Source organism: Gymnoscopelus microlampas (assembly GCF_963454915.1).
Source record: "Gymnoscopelus microlampas genome assembly, chromosome: 3".
Lineage (NCBI taxonomy): Eukaryota > Metazoa > Chordata > Actinopteri > Myctophiformes > Myctophidae > Gymnoscopelus > Gymnoscopelus microlampas.
In genome coordinates this window covers 25,665,276-25,683,480 of record NC_139940.1, presented here as the reverse complement: position 1 = coordinate 25,683,480, position 18,205 = coordinate 25,665,276, and the positions used below count along the sequence as shown (strand labels likewise).

Here is an 18,205-nt window from a genome sequence, read left to right as displayed (position 1 = left end):
GTTAAAGGATGGTAGTTTTCTCTGAGTGAGTGGTGCACACGACTTATGTGCGTTCATGTGATTTTTTGTTGCTTTCTCCAAGTGTAGGTAGGTAGGCCAGTACCTATAGGGCTGTTTTGGATTCTACATGAAGAAGCTGAGAGGAGATGTATTGAGTCATTTAGGCCAAATTGAAACCCAGGCATGCCTCCTGGTGGAGATTTGTAGGTTTCTTAGTTTGCTATAAGCCACTGGCAGTATGGCAGTTGTGTTGATAAAAGGATTGACAGACACTTGAGGACAGCCGCATGTGTATCTGTAGACACATCCATATAAAAAGAGCCATGCGAACACACACACCACCTCAAGAGAGCAAGTTTTCTTTGTGAACAGCTATTTAAAAATGTGCAAATTGCTAAAAAAAAACGATACGAGTCACACAGCTGCATGCACAAGAAAAGAATGTGAAAATAAACACTCAAGTCAACCTCACACAGTTACACGCACGCTCACACACACACACGCACACTCTGACTCAGTTGCTTTCACAGTCCCAAGCTGGTGGTTTCCCATGCAGGCTGTAATTAAATAATAATCAGGATGGTTAATTTCAGTCTGCAGCGGGGTGAAAAGTGAGCAGAGAGCAGAGGAAAGGAGATGACACAAGACGGAAGAGAATGTGGTCTTGCCATGCATCGGCACTTCTCCTCTCTCGCAACAAACCCAAGTCAACAACTTCTCTCTCAAAACCCTGCCAGCAATAGTTTCTCCCTATTGCACAGATGTACATTGTCCACACAATTGTGCATTTGTAGATGTAAACTGCCGCTCACAAGCGTGCATTTATATACTGTACTGTATGTCACTGTGTAAGGACACTGTATTGATTGACTAAACTGAATTCCTAACCCTGTTTTTTCATCCATTAAATGTTTAGCCTTAACCTTTATCCTAACCTGACTCACTGACTGTGAAGCTAATGTCTCAGTGTTTGCTCCTCAATTGATGACCTGAGAATGAGATGATGTCCTCGCAAGAATGGTAAGACAAAGTGCATGTACACACACAAAGACAAAACTAGAGCTGCAACTATCGCTTATAGTGATTATTCTGTCGATTCATTTTTTGTTTTAATCCAATTATGGAGAAGCACTTTTTGAACATTTTCTTAATTATTTTTTCTCTCTATATATAATCATCAAATTAACAGAAATTTGAATAAATATTGATATTTCATAATCGATTACTACCAACTTAAGCCCTATTTTATATTTCATCATACAACATTTATCATCAATTAAATTGATTACTTCGATTACCTGTTTCACCTCTAGACAAAACAGCCACTTTATAGATACAGTGTAGTAAACACACGCTCATGCATGCACTCACCCACTCTTACACATGCTTAGTTGCAGGGACACGCTTTCTCAAATCTCACTCTCACTAATATGTGCACACACCACAAACACATACCAAGGGACCCAAGTATGGCCCAAGCAATGCATTAATGTATTATTCTCAGTCACTGCATCAAACGTAGCTTAGATCTCATCCTGCATACTGCCGACTCTGGGGACTTCAGCCCTGACACTTACTGAACACAAAGATAGCCTTTCATCTCTCTCCCTCTCTCTTCTGACTCATCATTCTCTCTTTCCATCTCCCTTCCAGCCACCCCTTCTCTTTCTTTCTTCCAGCTAAACTGCAGGGTGATATGCTGTCATCACACTAGGATGACCTCTGCACCATAAGATACAGACCACAGTGTTTCTCAATTTAAAAGGATGATCCCACACACAGGTGACCTAAGTAGTCTAGTCAGAGTTGTGTGTGTGTGTGTGTGTGTGTGTGTGTGTGTGTGTGTGTGTGTGTGTGTGTGTGTGTGTGTGTGTGTGTGTGTGTGCTATGCGACTGACAGTATTGCAGTGTTGGAGTCGATTCACTTTCCATTCAATTTATTCACAACATCGATTTTTGACAAACAAAACAAAGTGGTGTCCACGTGGCGTAAAACCTTGTCCATTACTGCAGAGGCCTGGGTTTGCTGCCTGCCAGCGGTGCCTCCGGTTTGGAAAGGTGCTCCAGCGAACACAACTGACAGTCAGTGTTTGAGGAAGGGAAGCGGACAGGGGATTGTGTCCTTGACGCTGCACTAGCGACTTCTGCTGGTTAGTCAGGGTGCTTGTTGTTCATAAGGAACCCCACGTTCACACTTAAAGCGATAGTTCACCAAACAATTATTTTCTTTCTATCAATTAGTCACCCCATGGAGACTTGAATCCAATAATTTGATGACCAGCGGACCGGTAGGCAGCGGTTCTGGTAGGAGACACAAAGGAGGCTCTTTGTGTCAGTGTCTCCTACAAGAACCGCTGCTGGTCATCAAATTATTGGCTTAGGAATGCAAACAAAACAAAATAATCTCCATGGGGTGACTAATCGATAGAAAGAAAGTCATTTTGTGGGTGAACTATCACTTTAATGAGTTGGGTTTGAGGCCACAGTAAGTTGTATCATAAAAAAAAGAAAATAATAACTGTTGTTTCTGTATCATGTAAATTAAGTTTACATAATGTACACAATGTATATGGTGTGTGTTTGTGTGTGTGTCTGTGTCTGTCTTTTCTCACCCGGAGCGTGTAGTTGATGGTGTTTTGCTTCTCATACTGGGACACCACCAGAGTGAAGGTGTGCGTCCCTGCACTGGTCAGCCTCATCTTGGTCAGGTAGTGGGGACTGTTGATACGGATACCGTCGATGTAGGGAGGAGGATCAGCTGAGGAGAGACACATAAGATGTTGTCAGGCAGGATAGAAGATAAAGTTAACACCAGACATTTTAACACACCCGATTGATTAACAGGTAAAGGACTCTATATTTTAGTCAATGATTACATGATAGTAAAAATACTGTTGATGGACAACACATGCTGATATTGGCAACACACTTGTAACTTTTTGGATATTGGAAAGGCTCGATGACCCCTTGTTTTGTTTTCTCTCATGTGGGTTAATTGGGTTCATTTCTCAGCTCTGTATTGCGAAAGAAAATGCTTAATTCCTGTGTGTTTGGAGTGGCATCGCTGGATCACAAACTGTTACAGCTTAAACCCTTATCAGAGAAGACGTGACTTACCAGGGTAGTAAACTTTCTTCCCATCTGTCTTGTAAACAACAAGGGTGATGAACTCCCGATTTTGTGCAAAGTCATCCTGGGTAAAAAATAAAATACCAGTCATTAAAACATTAATCAAAAGTAGATATATTATTATGTGAAAAAATGCCACGTAACAAGTGCTTGTATTAAAGCTGAGGTGATGACAGAGTGTATGGTGTGATGATGTTAGCCGTGCTGCTTCAAATTTAGCCATTATGGACCTCACTAGTATATGAAATGGTAACAGATGATGACTCTTTAAAGCCAAGAGGCATTTATTTATTCATAACATGCATGTGAATATTATGGCTTGATCTACCATTTTACCCAGATTCTGAGGTCCTGCTGTGCCACAGCGGTTACTGTGTACTGCTACTTTGTTAGTGATGAATATGTCCCTTCAATAAATGCTACTTGGTAAAGCTACTTGGTAAAGCTCACCTTATCAGTGATGTGTCTGGTAAGCAGCACCCACACAGCTGCGCCCCCTGCTGGACACTGGACCTCCAGTCTGAACTGGGGGTTGTTGGCCAAGCTGTAGGCATCCTTAACCGGGCCCTGCTTCCCATCCCAGCTACTGCACACAGCCCAAAGAACGAGACACACACACACACACACACACACACACACACACACACACACACACACACACACACACACACACACACACACACACACACACACACACACACACACACACACACACACACACACACACACACACACACACACTTGGGTGCATTTATATTCATTACATAATTTCATACTGTCATAAGCTTAGGTAACACATTCTTATAAATGTCTCATTTTGATTCATGGTTCACTGCCAATTTTGAGCAGTGACACGCGAATATTAAAGAACACGCGTGTGTCATTTGGGTACATGGTTTTGAATGATGTTTAGTTTCAAAACTCTTAAAGACCAATTGCACTAACACCACCACATACATTATACACACCTGTGGATGCAAGAGGATTCTCTGAACAGGCTAGGGTTCCAGCTCAGGTAGATGACATCGTAGTATTGACACAAGTCCTCCCAGGTTATCCAGAACACACCTGAAGAGGAAATGCTGGTTAATTTACTGACCATATTCTCACAGTGGCCATTATGCTCCCATGTCATACTCAAGATTCTGATACACTAAGAGGCTATTAGTGTACCAATTATTCATACAAAAGTGTGACCTTATTGGGCTGGGGTATAACAAGCCATTTCTGTTCTTAACTGCTGCTAACACTTAGAAACCGGTCCCTCAATAATTCATAGATGCTGAAGACGTTTTCCAAAATGGCACAGAAGTGTTCATTTATACCATTATCAAATTTCTGCGCCGTCTTGGGATCAAAGTTGAGGTACTTGAGTAGTTCAGGAGTCCAGCTCTTCTCGTCTCTCTCGCTGAATCGTCCCTTCCATCGCAGATGGCTCCATGGGTTCTTTAGCTGAAGGAAACGCTGCCCCTACAACACCAAAAGAGGAAGATGCAGGTTCTATTCCAGGCACAGCTGCATAATTAATCATTACGATTAATTGACTGTCTGTATGGCAATTGAACTTTTTATTTTTTACATATCCCTGCTTGATGTGTATTCAAAGACCTTACACATACAGTACAGTACGCAGAGTCATCGCAAAGGACCTTTGCGTCACATGCAACTTTTCAAAGCTAATTCACTGTGTCAGCTATATATTGGCTACATTAGCTTGATGAAAACATCTCATCTTCCCTTCTTAGGGGCTTATACAGGACCCCTCTGCTTAAAATATCTAATCTAAGCATCCCAAGAGAAACACACCAAGAATCATCAGTGATATTTATGGTTACCTGATTAAAGATATTAAAGCAATTACCATCAATCCCATTATTTATATTTGACATTCAACGTAATAATGAATGAGCATGTTTATCAAATTAGTTATTGCTGTGGGAACAGCAGAATGATGAAGCACAAGCATGTCCAATATATAGGAGGACTGGCTCATACTAACGCTAATATGCTAACCTTGTACTGCAGTGATAAGTGGTTAGTGCTAGCATGCTAACCTTGTGGTCCCGGATGTCAAGGACAGCGTAGGCATGTGTGGGCACCAGGCCCCACCTCTCCCCCTCCTCCTCTGTCATCACCCCTGTCGCCGTGGTGACGAGGACATCACCCCGATGAAACCTGGGTGGGGGAGGGAAAGACAAGGGGAAATGTAGGTTTAACTGTTGGACAAGGCTTCAAACAGGCTCATGGAAAACTACTTGCAAAATAGATATAATAATAGCTGCATACGTGCACAGCTCACTCACCTCTGGTACAGCATGCGGAAGGAGTCATCCTTGCTAAAGGACTGATTGTCTGAGTGCATAGCGATGCGTTCAGGGATCCAGCCAGTGAGCGCGTGGAGATCAATGTTCTATTAGACATATGAAGGAAAACATATGGACAACACTGGTGAAAAATGGCCATGAATGAACAGTCCGTGATGTAACTGAAAAGGTTACAAATACATTGTTGTTATTATTAATAAGGACAGCTTGCTGAACAAACACCTACTGTACCAATGCTGCTTCATACAGTTAATTTGAAAGTACGATTTCCGAGGAAACGTTTATATATATAACACTGACGTGCATAAGCAATCTTGGTAAATACAAAGCAGCATATAAAATATAACCTCATAATCATACAGTATAAACACTCAAACATGTTTTTTCCTCTACAAGCGTTCAAGTGGAGGTGAACATCTGTAACATACCGAATTGGATCCAGGGAAGTCGTAGCCTCCCATGACCTTCATGTAGGCCTTCTCAATGAGAGAGACCCACAGCTCGTTCCTGTTGCTAGAGTAGGAACACAGCAGCTCCCCGTTGCGATCCACAGGCAGATAATCATCTATGATCACCTACAAAGACACAAATTCTGGTGGGTTCTGGTAAGCTCCTATGGTACACCGGAGATGGTGGTCATAAAATGCAGATAAACTTATCAAACATTGTCTCGTTGTGTTAACAGTTAACCCATTAAGAGCTGAGGCAGATTCTACAAATGTCTTCTAAAATCCAAACAGTTTTCTGAAAAACTTATGTCAGTGGTGCTTAAACTTTTTCATGTCAAGGACCACCCAAAATTATTTATTGCCCCCCCCCCATCTCAAAATATGTTGTTCCAGGGACCCCCAGAAGCAAAGATTGAGTAAAAAATGTTGGCTTTAAAAATATGCTGGTATATATATATATTCAAAGATTTGCACACGATTTCCATCTCCGTCTTACCTTCCTGGGAACGCCGTTGATATGAAGTTTAACCATATACTTCCCACAAGGGTTATACTCTGGTTGCCCTCTGCGGTTCTGAGGGTAGATGATGCTGCAAGAAACATACACACAGATACACGCACACATCATACACACACATTATAAGAATAATAACGTTTCAGTGATGAATATGAATATTCAACTGATGTAATAATGCTGAAGTATTTCCCATTATTTTGATGGTGCTGGGGCCATGTACCTTGTGATAAGCTTCTTGCTGTAACGCCTCTCATAGGCTGCGCTGATGGCTAATGAAGCCACAAACGAACAGTCAGACACCACCGTCTGAAAACATACAGAAGAACAGATCACGTACACATGTCATACTTTCAAAAAGCTTCTTCTATTTTTTTTACTCTGTACAATAATTATATGAAGTGATGCCATCTGGTGGCTGAGTTTGCACGTAACATTTCAGGGAGAGATTGGTTACCTGTGGTTATGAAGGACTGGCGATTATTTTGGAATACTGACAATACAATATTAAACTGTACTACCTCTTCCTGACCTTTTCCTCTTTTAGAGTATATATTAGGCCTATATTACAGATACTTTACGGCTGTGTCAGAGTTCTAATTAATAATATTCAAACCTGTTTGATGCTGAAGCTAGACACAGACAGGATCATGGTGGGGTTATTGCAGATCTCGTCTGGTCGGACCCAGCGGGAGAAAATAGCTTTCTGCTTGGGTGATAGCGCCAGCTTGCCCATTTTGTCTCTGTTCAAGGGAACATGCACATACATAGACAACAAATCGATTATGCGGTTATGGTTAATTGGCGTAGTTGTTCAAGTTTGTATTTTACTGGGTTATTTCATCCTTCATCACACAATTTATTTTGTCCATAAATAGTGGCTATGCATGTGATCATATGGCAATGTAGCCATTTATGTTCCTAGATATTACCATAGCTGCACACCTACAGTTTACTGTAGCTAAGTTCCAGTGTTTCAGAAAAGGAGGATAACAATGCTAACAAACATTTTGTGGAAACTAAAGGAGAAAAGCTATGTCTGATGAGAACAACCACAGAAATTCAAAATGTCAAAGTATCCCTTTAAACCCTCAGTATTCAGGGTACTCGAAACATAACACAATTTTAGAACTGCGCAGCATCTTCATGTAGCACTTTTTTTTTTTTATTGTTGCTTTGATTTTATAACTGCATTTAATGCATCTCATGATGTGGATATGAGTGTACAGTAAATTGTTACAGTACATAGTTACATGTTACAGAACATCACACACAGCTGTGTGAAGGTGACTTTTGAAGGCAGTTGTATGGTTAACTGAATAATTGTTCTGCTATATTATTCAAAACTCTGTATTTATATCTAATAGAGTGACATAATTTTGCTCACATCTACGTATCTGAACAACATTGATTGTACAGTATGCTGTATTAGCCATTTGACTTTGTATCACTGAACAGAATACTGTTATAATACAATGACAAACAGCCCAAAGTTGACTTACGAGAAAGGGACAGGGAAGGCAAATCTCTCCTTCAGGTCCACACTCATAAAGGGAACATAGGCTATGCTGTTGATTGTAGATGTGCTCCTAAATGTGAAGGATGACAGAGTTGTATTTGATCTCAGGCCTTGCTGTAGAATATGAAACATTACACAATTTCCAGGCAATATAAACACATTAGAGCCACTGTACTTTCTTATGTTGGTATGTGTGTGTATCTAAAGTAATCTTGAAGGGGCGGACATACATTTCTGTTCTTCACCCTTTAATTTAGCAATGGGAAAATCATTTACTAAGAAGTTAGACTATCAGAAAAAGAAAGAAGCAAGAACAAACATGTTTCATTTTCTAAGAATCCACACGTTTCCAGAGTCAATTTATCGGCTGGAGTTGAAAAAAGTGTCTGTCTGGAAAATACACCCTTCAAGTACTGTAGGCTCAACGTTATTCGTCATACACAAGTACAGTAGTATTGACCATGGGTCTACAGCTCTATACAATATTTTATTATTTTGCATCAAATAACATTTTCTCTACTATGTTTTGCCAAATTCCATAAATATTCCGTTCTGGCCAAGACATTGTGTTTCTGTGTAGAACATATTGCTCACACCAGCCTGCTTACCTGAGCACCTCAATCTCCTCTGAGGTGTACCTCTGGCCCTGAGGCTCGCTGGACTGGACTGCCCGGACCGGCTGGGGCCGATCATGAAGGGAGAACTCTGGCCCAAGGGGGAAAAACTGACGAACCGGACCACCAGAAGGAGCACTGCTGGGCTTGGCCCCAGACAGTCCCTGTCTGTCCTGAGGCTGGGCTTGAGCCGATTTGGAAAGGGAGTCTTTGAGCCCCTCCGCTCTGAGAGAATAAAATGTAAGTGGTTGTTTATTCCAGTCTGGTACATTTGACAAATTGCAGTTGTTGGACGATGACAAGTTTATTAAATAAAGTAAATACACTCACTGGAAACAGATGATTAAATGTCTTACCGGTCTAAAGCCTGGCGAGCCAATTGCTTCAGTTTGACCTGCAGTGCCTGGTCTGATGTCTCATTGGACTGTTGGAAATACAAACAATGAGAAAAGAGTATAGAACAAGTGACAGGGAATAGACCAAGAGAAGGCATGTTATTTTATGAGAAAGAGGGGGGGGGAGAAACATGAAAGACAAAGACAAAAACACACAAGCAAGAGAGACTTGAGTGCAATAGGGAAGAGTTCTCTTGTATGTGGACTTGTTCAACCATACCTTCACATTGAGTAAAATAAGGAAGTGCCACACATCAACAGCATTTCCATACACAGGCTTGCAACACACCTTTACTCAAGAAATGTCATTAAGTTTCTACTCCCTGGTATTATAGCACAAATCTGTTGAATAGCTAATTGGAATGCCCCATAACCAGTTAGTTGTTTTAGTTAACTACAAAAACATGCACTTGGGACTTACGTCATCAATAAATGTGTTATTTAATTAATTGTGGATCTTCTTTCAAAGACACCTACTGTAGACATATCAGCATCCAAACACGGTGTTAAACAGTAAAAGAAATATGACCAACATTTCATGGAATTTCAAAACATTTTGCTACATGTAGCAACACTATTTACAAATTAAATCCCGATGCCATGGGTGAGGTAGTGAAAGTACAGTCATTACCCATTGCCAGAGCAAAGCTATAAAGATATATGTTAGAGGAAGCCAATGCTCTTTGAACCTGACACCAAGTGCACATTTAGACCAAAGGAACATGCCAAGCCATCAGCAATGGGTCAGAGGAAATTGAGAGGAGAATATTACTCAAAACCCCCTGCATACAACATACAGATGCCATCTGTGGCATGAAACTAACATATATTAATATTAAACTAACTTTTCTCTGGTGGTACAACATGGCCCAAATGAAGACTAGAGTTAAAGTTAACTTTACAGGCTAACAGAACCCTCAAGGCCTTTCCTGAGCAACACCTACCGTCTTGATGCACAGTTCCACAGCCTGCATGTAGAGCTCAATGGCCTCGTCACCACTGTTTCCCTTCTCATCCTCATCGAAGGCCTGAGTGACCAGGAAGTGGGCTCGCTCCAAGTCCACCTGCTGCCGTGACTTCAGTGGATCACTGCTCTGTGCCTGGACTGGGGACACAAGTCAAGGAATAGGACATTGCCAGTAGAGGCATTTAAGAGGGCATCAGAGAGAACAGTGTATATAATATTAGACTTACTTATGCCAACTATGCTGCACTATTATTCTTTTTTAAAATACAGAGGTCACCATTTAATATGGCTATTTCTAAGAGAAGCCAGAGAGCCTCCTCGTTAAGGTATTTGGATTTGGATGGATGTAGTTCAGATCTCATGCTAACTACGGTAACATTAAGTTTCACATCAGACTCAGCTAAATCAAAGCACTAAGGTGCTGTTACAGTACCAGGTCATTTTCTCAAACATTTGAAAAGGCTGTAACAGATTCCCTACATAATCATACAACATGTTATAACAAAATTCACCAATACAAATTATGCTTCATTTCGGTTTTCTCATAAGGAACACATTTAGCACACAACTGATTAAAAGTACAGTACAATAATGTCCTGCACTTGGTTCCCTGGAGGCAACACCCACTGAATATCCAATAGACTACAATAGACATTTCCTTGAACACACACATGACATGAGTGTTTGACTTAATTTAATTCATGTACTGTATGTACACACACACACACACACACACACACACACACACACACACACACACACACACACACACACACACACACACACACCTCTTATGCACTGTCCCAGAAATGATGGAAATCATTACATATAACCAATACATATCATTTTGTATTTTGGTTTTCTCATTAGGCACAAACTAGCACACAGCAATACTTTTCCTGCACTTTGATCCTTGGAGAGACAACACCCACTGAATATTCAATATACAGGACACTTCCTTGTGTGGTGTCGGGAGGGGAGGGCGTTTCCATTTCATTCATGTACTGTATGCTCGCTCTCGCTCTCTCGCTCTCTCGCTCTCTCTCTCTCACAGAAATTATGGAAAAAATGACTCAGGACAAAATGAGAATTTCCCCTGGTCACCAAAATTAGCTTAGATCCATGATTACAAACTGTTCAAATGTAGCAAATATATTAAAGGTTACAGTAGGGGGTGGCCTGGTGTTTAGAGAGACGTGACTAAATGGTCACAGCAGGTCTGCTTTCCCACAACAGCTACTTTGTTCATCAATGTCAACATTGATGAACAACATGAACAAATCCTTGAACAAGATACAGCACCTAGCCAGCAGTCAGTTTCATGTTTAAAACATGAATAGATTGGAAAGTAAAAAACTAGAACCCAATGTTGTCTTTTCTCATATCAACTCACCAGCATTATGGAGGGCTTGTACTCTATCCAGATACTCTGTCACCTTATCCTGAATGGCCTCCAGCTTGGACCCTGCCATGCTCGCATAGATCAGGGCTTGGGCTGCCTCCTACAACAAAGCATCCAAGAGAAAACAATGGTTTCATTATGACATACTGTACAAGAAGTCAGAATAAGTACGTACCTCACATTTTTTTTACATTGATGGAAAAACAGGAGGAGGTGGGTTAAGTTGATGGGGGAAAAATAAGGAGGAAGCCTGGTGGGTGGATGGAAAACCCAATGTGGGTGTGTGAGTTTAAAAGAAAATCCTTAAAATGTTTAAGGTTTTGCTTATTTTTACAAAACATACATTACCCACGTCATTTGAAAATAGCCAATCTACAAGCCCACAGCTTGTAGGTCTACTATTTTCAAAAGATTGTAATACATTTTATACATTTGGAAACTTGTGAAATCTGACATTTGCATGATGAGTACTTTCTACTTTTGTACTTTAAGTATATTTTTGATACCAATACTTTTGTAATTTTACTGAAGTACATTTTTAATACCGGACTTTTATTTGTAACAGAGTATTTCTACATTGCAGTATTGATACGTTTACCTAAGTAAAACAATTGAGTACTTTCTCCACCACTGGGACCAAACCTTAGCCGCTTACCTTATAATAAAAGACAGCCTCGTTATATTTCCCATTCTGATCACAGGTCACAGCCGTTTTAGCAAATTTGACGGCGTCCAGCTCCAGCTCCGTGCAGTCCATAGTGAAGACAACTTATTAAGTTAGCAAATAGGCTAGCTGGCTAACAAGCTAACGGCAGTCCGTTTTTATATAAACTGAGGACACCAAACATTTACAGGTTTGAAAACCATACTAAATGTTACACTGGCCTTTATAAATACTTAATTATCCGCTGGTAACATCATATTCTGCTAACGTTTGGTTTGACAGCGGTGTTGTTTACCAAAACAACCATGTTGCTTCCGAGAATGACCTGCGCAGCCGCAGCAGAGTCTCTCTCTCTCTCTCTCTCTCTCTCTCTCTCTCTCTCTCTCTCTCTCTCGCTTCCATATATATATACGTAATATATAGATGTTTTTTTTTAATATTTTGTTTTTGTTTTTTGTTTTGGGTATTAACCAAATATCTTCTTTTTAATTGTGCAGTTTCTGTTTCCAGGAAGTGAATGTGATATAGTTTATTTATGTTTTTGGTGTCTTATTATAGTACTCCCAGGGACATGAAAATGAAAATTCATTCATTCATTCATCCATCCATCCATCCATCCATCCATCCATCCATTCATCCACCCATCCATCCATCCATCCATCCATCCATCCATCCATTCATCCATCCATCCATTCATCCATTCATCCATTCATCCATTCATTCATTCATTCATTCATTCTCAGACACCTTTCCCTGTGTGAATATGGTTGATATAAACTCACCTGCTCCAAAATGACATCTTTTAATGTATGTTCGTTCAGATTTTTAGTGAGGAGTCATGTGGGCTCAGCCTCAGTTTGAACCGCTTCATTGTGGTACCTACGAGAGGTACACATAAACACACACACACGCACACGCACACACACACACACACACACACACACACACACACACACACACACACACACACACACACACACACACACACACACACAGATGGGGAGATTCACAGTGCAGCCACACATGGAAAATCACTCAAATAAACACTGGATGGCTCTCCAGTATCTGAAGGAGGAGTAGCTATTGTCTGACCACTGCCAGGCATCTCTGAAGAGGCCAAACCAAAGTTTTCACACCACTCGCCACCTTCTGGATCATCTGATTCTCTGTCTCATTCCTTACAGCAGCCAGGTCTGTGGTGCTTCCTGCAGTAGACTCGTAATGTGTCAGCCTATGTAATGATGGGGAAAGGCACTGTAAGTACAAAATTATGCATTTGAGGAGTACGGTAATAGTAAAGTAATATTATTGAGCACAGTAAGTTAAGCGCAACAAATGGAAATGTACCGCATTGCTATCAGGCAGAAACCTTGTATCAACATATTTAAACCTTTTCAGTGATTCTTCATAATGCATTAATTATTATTATTGCAAGATTATGTGGATACATTTACATTAATCATCTCCAATGGCACAGACTGTAAACTTACTGTATTATACAAAGGCTCAAGTTGAAAAAGCTTAGTTTGTGCACACTCCTGTCCAGCAGGTGGCAGTAATTACCCCGTTTGATTTACGTGTCACTATCAAAGGAAACACAAAAAAGTTACATCCTGTACAGTGTTGCCAGGTCTGCTTTTTATAAGCTACTTTGGGCTTGTATATCTGTAAAGTTGCTTTTAAAATATTGGTAGTTGCAGGTTGCGTTTTTTTGGGCTTGTTTCTAAATTGTAGTTGCTTATTCGGGCTTGTTTGCAAAATGTTTAAAATTATTGTTTTAACCAGTGGTTCTCAAACATTTTCATGTGAAGGACCCCCAAATGAATACTGTGTATTTACGGACCAGAGACCCCCGCAGATTTGTATTGTTAAAATGTTTCAAAAATGATTCACATTTTACACTTTTTTTACCTCAAGTTTTTTTGAAAATAGCCGATGTACATGCTCACAACGCGATGCGAATATTGAATATTTTCAAATAGGCTCTATGTACACTACATAGGTTTTTAAAAAAAATGCTCATGTGGTCGCTTCTTTTGGGCTTGTTTTCATAGACATGGTTGCTTATTTCTCTCGCAAAACCTGGCAACCTGGCAAAATCCTGTCTGGTGCTGGTGGTCCAGTGCTGTGGTCCAGTAGAGTCAGTGGTCCAGTGCAGAGACCTGGTGCTGGAGCTGTCAAATCTGGGACTGAAAAGGTGCGTCCATTACTTTTAAATACAGAACATTTAAGGACATGAGTGTGCATTCCGTGTAGCCTACTGTTCAAACCACGCGATGTACACTACAGTAATGAGTTCTGTATGAGTGTAAAAAAAACTTGCTGTTGTGTGACACTTGTGTAAATGTGTAATCATTGTGACACAGCAGTTGCTGTGAGAGAGAGACAAACGGATAGATGTTACATTATATTCCTTATCTGCAGGCAAAGGGAATGATGACATAAGTAGTAGTACAATATTGAATATTGATTGATTGTTTGAATACTTAAATAACAGTTTGCAAAAAAAGCACAGAGGTACAGATTTATACAAAAGGATGCTAAAAGGATAACACAAAAAAACCTATGGCTTATTTCCATTGAGGTCCTCCTGTGTATTGGAAATAGACTCCAAATAGAAATATACTCCCAACACCTCAAAATGACTTGGATGACTCATCTGCTTTGACTTTAAAATAATACATTGTCCTCCACAGCTCGTGTAACAACTACCTTTTGAGATGAAACAAGAGTACCAGGATCTCATTCTGCAGGCATGTGAAGCGTCATCACTAAGCATCGGTACCAAAATCCAGACCCTCTGGAGCGGCTATGGAGAAATAGTCAGGGTGCACTTGCAGGGCTGTGAACGGCCCTCAGTGGTAGTCAAACATATCAAGTTTCCAGAGGATGCCGAGCATCCTGGTGGCTGGAACACAGACCGCTCTCACCAACGTAAAGTCAGGTCTTATGAGGTGGAGACCCACTGGTACCAGAACTACTCCACCAATCACATGTGCCGCATACCGGTCTGTGTCGCTGCCCATTCCTATGGAGACGAGATGATGATAGTGCTGGAGGATCTGGATCTCGCTGGCTTTGACCAGAGAAGGTAATCTATAGCTTGCCTTGCATGGCTGTGCAACAGTTTTTTGTTTTAGTTCAGTGGTATTAAGTAATCAGAATCAGAATCAGAATCAACTGTATTGTCACATAGCAGTTTACAGGTGTAAAACGTGGGTGAGATTCATTTTTTGTTTAGGGATCCCCCTTGGTCAGGAGAGATATCAGGCTTCTGGGCTTCAGGCTGAGCTACTCTGCAACACAGACTGAGACTGTGACAAGACCATCTTTGACAGCACCATCCAAAAATATTGATCTGATAATATCACATGTCTATACTTTTTCACTGCCTGACTATGACAAAATGATCACGTGAATAGATAATTTCTGATGTGCTTAATACTTATGAAGGTTGATATTCTTTGCAGATCCAAAGTGAAGGATGGAGAGATAAAGGCATGCCTCAGCTGGCTTGCCCACTTCCATGCTCTCTTTTTGGGTGTTTCGCCAGAGGGGCTGTGGCCTATTGGTACCTATTGGCATCTGGAGACCAGGCCAGATGAGCTGGAGGCCATGGATGATGCCCAGCTTAAGGCTGCAGCTAGTGAGATTGACAGGATTCTCAACGAATGCCGCTTCAAGACCATTGTGCATGGCGATGCCAAGTTAGCAAACTTTTGTTTCTCCTCCAGTCGGACGGACGTGGCAGCTGTAGACTTTCAGTATGTGGGTGGGGGTTGTGGGATGAAAGATGTTGTGTATTTAATGGGAAGCTGCATGGAGGAGAGGGAATGTGAAAAGAGGGTCCCTGACTTTCTGGACTACTATTTCACAGAATTAAAATCAACTGTGGCTACAGAAGTGGACTTTGCTGCCTTAGAGGCAGAATGGAGGGAGATGTTTGCTTTTGCCTGGACAGACTTCCATCGTTTTCTGCTGGGTTGGATGCCAGGACACTGGAAGATCAACAGGTACAGCAAACAACTGACCAAAGTGGTGTTGCAAAAACTTAAACTGTGATTGTGAAAAAAACAATAATTAGTGGTGGCAGTAACCTCAAGAAGTGTGCTTGTGACTGAAGATTTGCCAGTTTGAATCCCAGGGTGCTTTGGGAACGTGAGTGAGAACATCTACCATAAAGGTCCCCTTAAGAATGACATTTAACCCCCAACTGCCCCAGCAGTACTACTCAACAATGGTGAACAGTGAAATGCTGGTGTTTAGCACTTTCCAGATGTGAGTGTAAAGGGACAGGAGGGCATACCGAAAAAGGACATACATTTTCATCAAACCTTCACATGGGTAAATAAAGGTTTAAATGTAGTGTGGCTATTACTGACTCATTGGTTTTTATTAATTAAATTATTTTCAATTGAATCTGGTAAATGTACATCTCTCCTGGGTGAAATGTGCAACCTATACCTGAACATTTATTTTGTTTATTAAAGAGCCGGAGAGACCCCTGAACAAACACTCTTTAACAATGATTACTATCTATTTTTTTTTAAATTACCAACAAAACAAACCTTTTTGTTTAACGAACACTTCCTTTAATTAAATATAATTGCTTTATTTACAGGATAGAAATCAAAACGCAATAGACACTCACACTCACGTTTGTCTTTCTCCTTTAATAAGCAGATTCCATTGCGCGAGGGATCGCTTGCCAAAAGATCCGATCTAAAGTTAACATTTAGGTGTAGGTATATCATGTATTCTTTTTGGCAGTGGTTTAAGTAACTGAGTACATTTACTCAAGTGCTAGTCAGTGCAATTTTAAGGTACTTACTTTACTGGAGTATTTATTCATAGTATTCAATTTTCAGTATACGCCACTACATCTTGGAGGCAAATATTGTGCTTTTCCACGACAATTATTTGACAACTTTAGTTACAGTTACTTTGTAGACTTTGATTATTATTCCAACAAAACACAATAACCACTATACATTTCGGCCATTTGAAAATAGCCGATCTAGATATGCTATATATAGTCCGGGAGTCATGGGGCTTAACGTGGTTTCGTCGGTAAAAGTTTTTTTCTCAACTGATTCTTGCTGCTGGGGGTCCCCTCTTAAGGATTCAAGAGGGTGCCCGGTGAAATCCCTTGAGCATTTTTTATTATTAACCCCTTAATGCCCAAAACACTAAAAATTCACCCAAAATAGACTTCTATAGTATTTCATGCAAAATACTTGATCTAATTGCTTAAAATTTGCTTTCTACAGTGTGTATCCATGTAAGTGGATGTGTACAGTGCATTAGATTTAATATTTGTAAACTTTTAAATATTAACCCCTTCATTCCCAGAACAACTTAATCTTTAAACTGTGATATTGTGAAATAGAACATGTACAGAAATCAAATCAAATGCATCAGATCTGCTTTCTACTAAGTCTAATAGTGGACCTGGTCATGTTTCCTTTTGGATGAATGCATATTAACCCTTTGAGGCCAACCGTCATTAACCCTTAAATGCCCAAAACCAAAAAACGTTTTTTATGGCATTTTATGCAAAAATATTGATTTAGCGCATAAAATTTGATTTCTACAGTGTTTATCAATGAACGTGGATGTGTAAAATTTTGTTTTTTGATTTCACATTAGAACATTTCATAGATATTAACTCCTTCACACCCGAAGCACCAAAATCCATTAAAAATGTTGATTTATGACATGTTATGCACAGTAAATCAATTCAAATGCTTCAAATTAGCTGTATAAGAAATTAATAATGTTTATGTGGAAGTGGTCATATACAGCATATCCCATATTAAGGTCCAATGATACCAACTAACCACATTTTCCTGAGACACCAGAATCAGAGACAAGAACCAAGTTTAAAGGAATTTATAAAAGAAAAAGGAAAGAATCCTATCTAAAACTGTCTTGAGCATCCTACAACATAACAGTGACAGGACAATGTGCATGGCAAACCATGTACTCTGCAGCTGCATTTTTTGGAATTGCATGGGTTGTCAGTTTTGCAGCCACATTTAATCATTTGCAAAATGTAGTCTGGGGCAGGTTTGCAACCTTCAGGTAGAGTGGTTGGGCTCAGTGACCTGTTAGTTATGTCTTTTTCCCATCCAAACTTCACTGGGTCGCATGCTGGTGGAAGATACCCGTCAACGGACGCTGCTTGCAGCCTGCGGGCCCGACCAGGCGCGGAGGGACCAGGTGCGG

At 40.5% G+C, this 18,205-nt stretch overlaps 2 protein-coding genes and 1 pseudogene across 4 annotated transcripts in view; 1 reads left to right on the top strand and 2 right to left on the bottom strand.

The window, feature by feature from the left end:
• The window catches only part of LOC311041788 (calpain-7-like), an 8,243-nt pseudogene extending 6,858 nt beyond the window's left edge, over positions 1-1,385 (bottom strand). Inside the window, exon 1 of the transcript XR_014602869.1 lies at positions 1,382-1,385. The product of XR_014602869.1 is annotated as a calpain-7-like (transcript). The remainder of the gene's footprint in view (positions 1-1,381) is intronic.
• Positions 1,386-1,792: 407 nt separating this feature from the next.
• Positions 1,793-12,292, bottom strand: LOC311039891 (calpain-7-like). Of its 2 annotated transcripts, XM_084049903.1 has the most exons (18): positions 11,969-12,292; positions 11,305-11,413; positions 9,889-10,049; positions 8,906-8,973; positions 8,544-8,774; positions 7,919-8,005; positions 7,033-7,159; positions 6,640-6,725; positions 6,399-6,492; positions 5,882-6,028; positions 5,433-5,539; positions 5,184-5,304; positions 4,455-4,599; positions 4,098-4,197; positions 3,580-3,715; positions 3,118-3,193; positions 2,613-2,758; positions 1,796-2,301 (listed from the first exon to the last, which is right to left on the bottom strand). In XM_084049903.1, exons 1-18 carry the CDS (start codon positions 12,068-12,070, stop codon positions 2,242-2,244), a joined length of 2,103 nt encoding a protein of 700 aa, XP_083906029.1. In that variant the 5' UTR covers positions 12,071-12,292; the 3' UTR covers positions 1,796-2,241. The 2 variants fall into 2 exon arrangements, with proteins under 2 accessions (XP_083906028.1, XP_083906029.1); XM_084049902.1 differs by having other exon boundaries at positions 1,793-2,758.
• A 1,748-nt stretch (positions 12,293-14,040) lies between these two features.
• Positions 14,041-16,424, top strand: pkdc (protein kinase-like domain containing). The gene is made up of 3 exons (XM_084052684.1): positions 14,041-14,174; positions 14,674-15,068; positions 15,448-16,424. The coding sequence occupies exons 2-3, from the start codon at positions 14,698-14,700 to the stop codon at positions 16,037-16,039; spliced, it is 963 nt and encodes a 320-aa protein (XP_083908810.1). The 5' UTR covers positions 14,041-14,174; positions 14,674-14,697; the 3' UTR covers positions 16,040-16,424.
• Positions 16,425-18,205: the final 1,781 nt, after the last annotated feature.

Excerpts from the sequence above, each read along its gene's own strand:
- LOC311039891 (XM_084049902.1), bottom strand. The coding sequence starts at position 12,070 with ATGGACTGCACGGAGCTGGAGCTGGACGCCGTCAAATTTGCTAAAACG. Across the intron at positions 11,414-11,968 it reads AGGCTGTCTTTTATTATAAG|GAGGCAGCCCAAGCCCTGAT; the intron begins GTAAGCGGCTAA and ends GCTTTGTTGTAG. Across the intron at positions 7,160-7,918 it reads GCCTTCCCTGTCCCTTTCTC|AGACAAAATGGGCAAGCTGG; the intron begins GTAAGTCAACTT and ends TCCCTTGAACAG.
- pkdc (XM_084052684.1), top strand. The coding sequence starts at position 14,698 with ATGAAACAAGAGTACCAGGATCTCATTCTGCAGGCATGTGAAGCGTCA. Across the intron at positions 15,069-15,447 it reads GCTGGCTTTGACCAGAGAAG|ATCCAAAGTGAAGGATGGAG; the intron begins GTAATCTATAGC and ends TATTCTTTGCAG.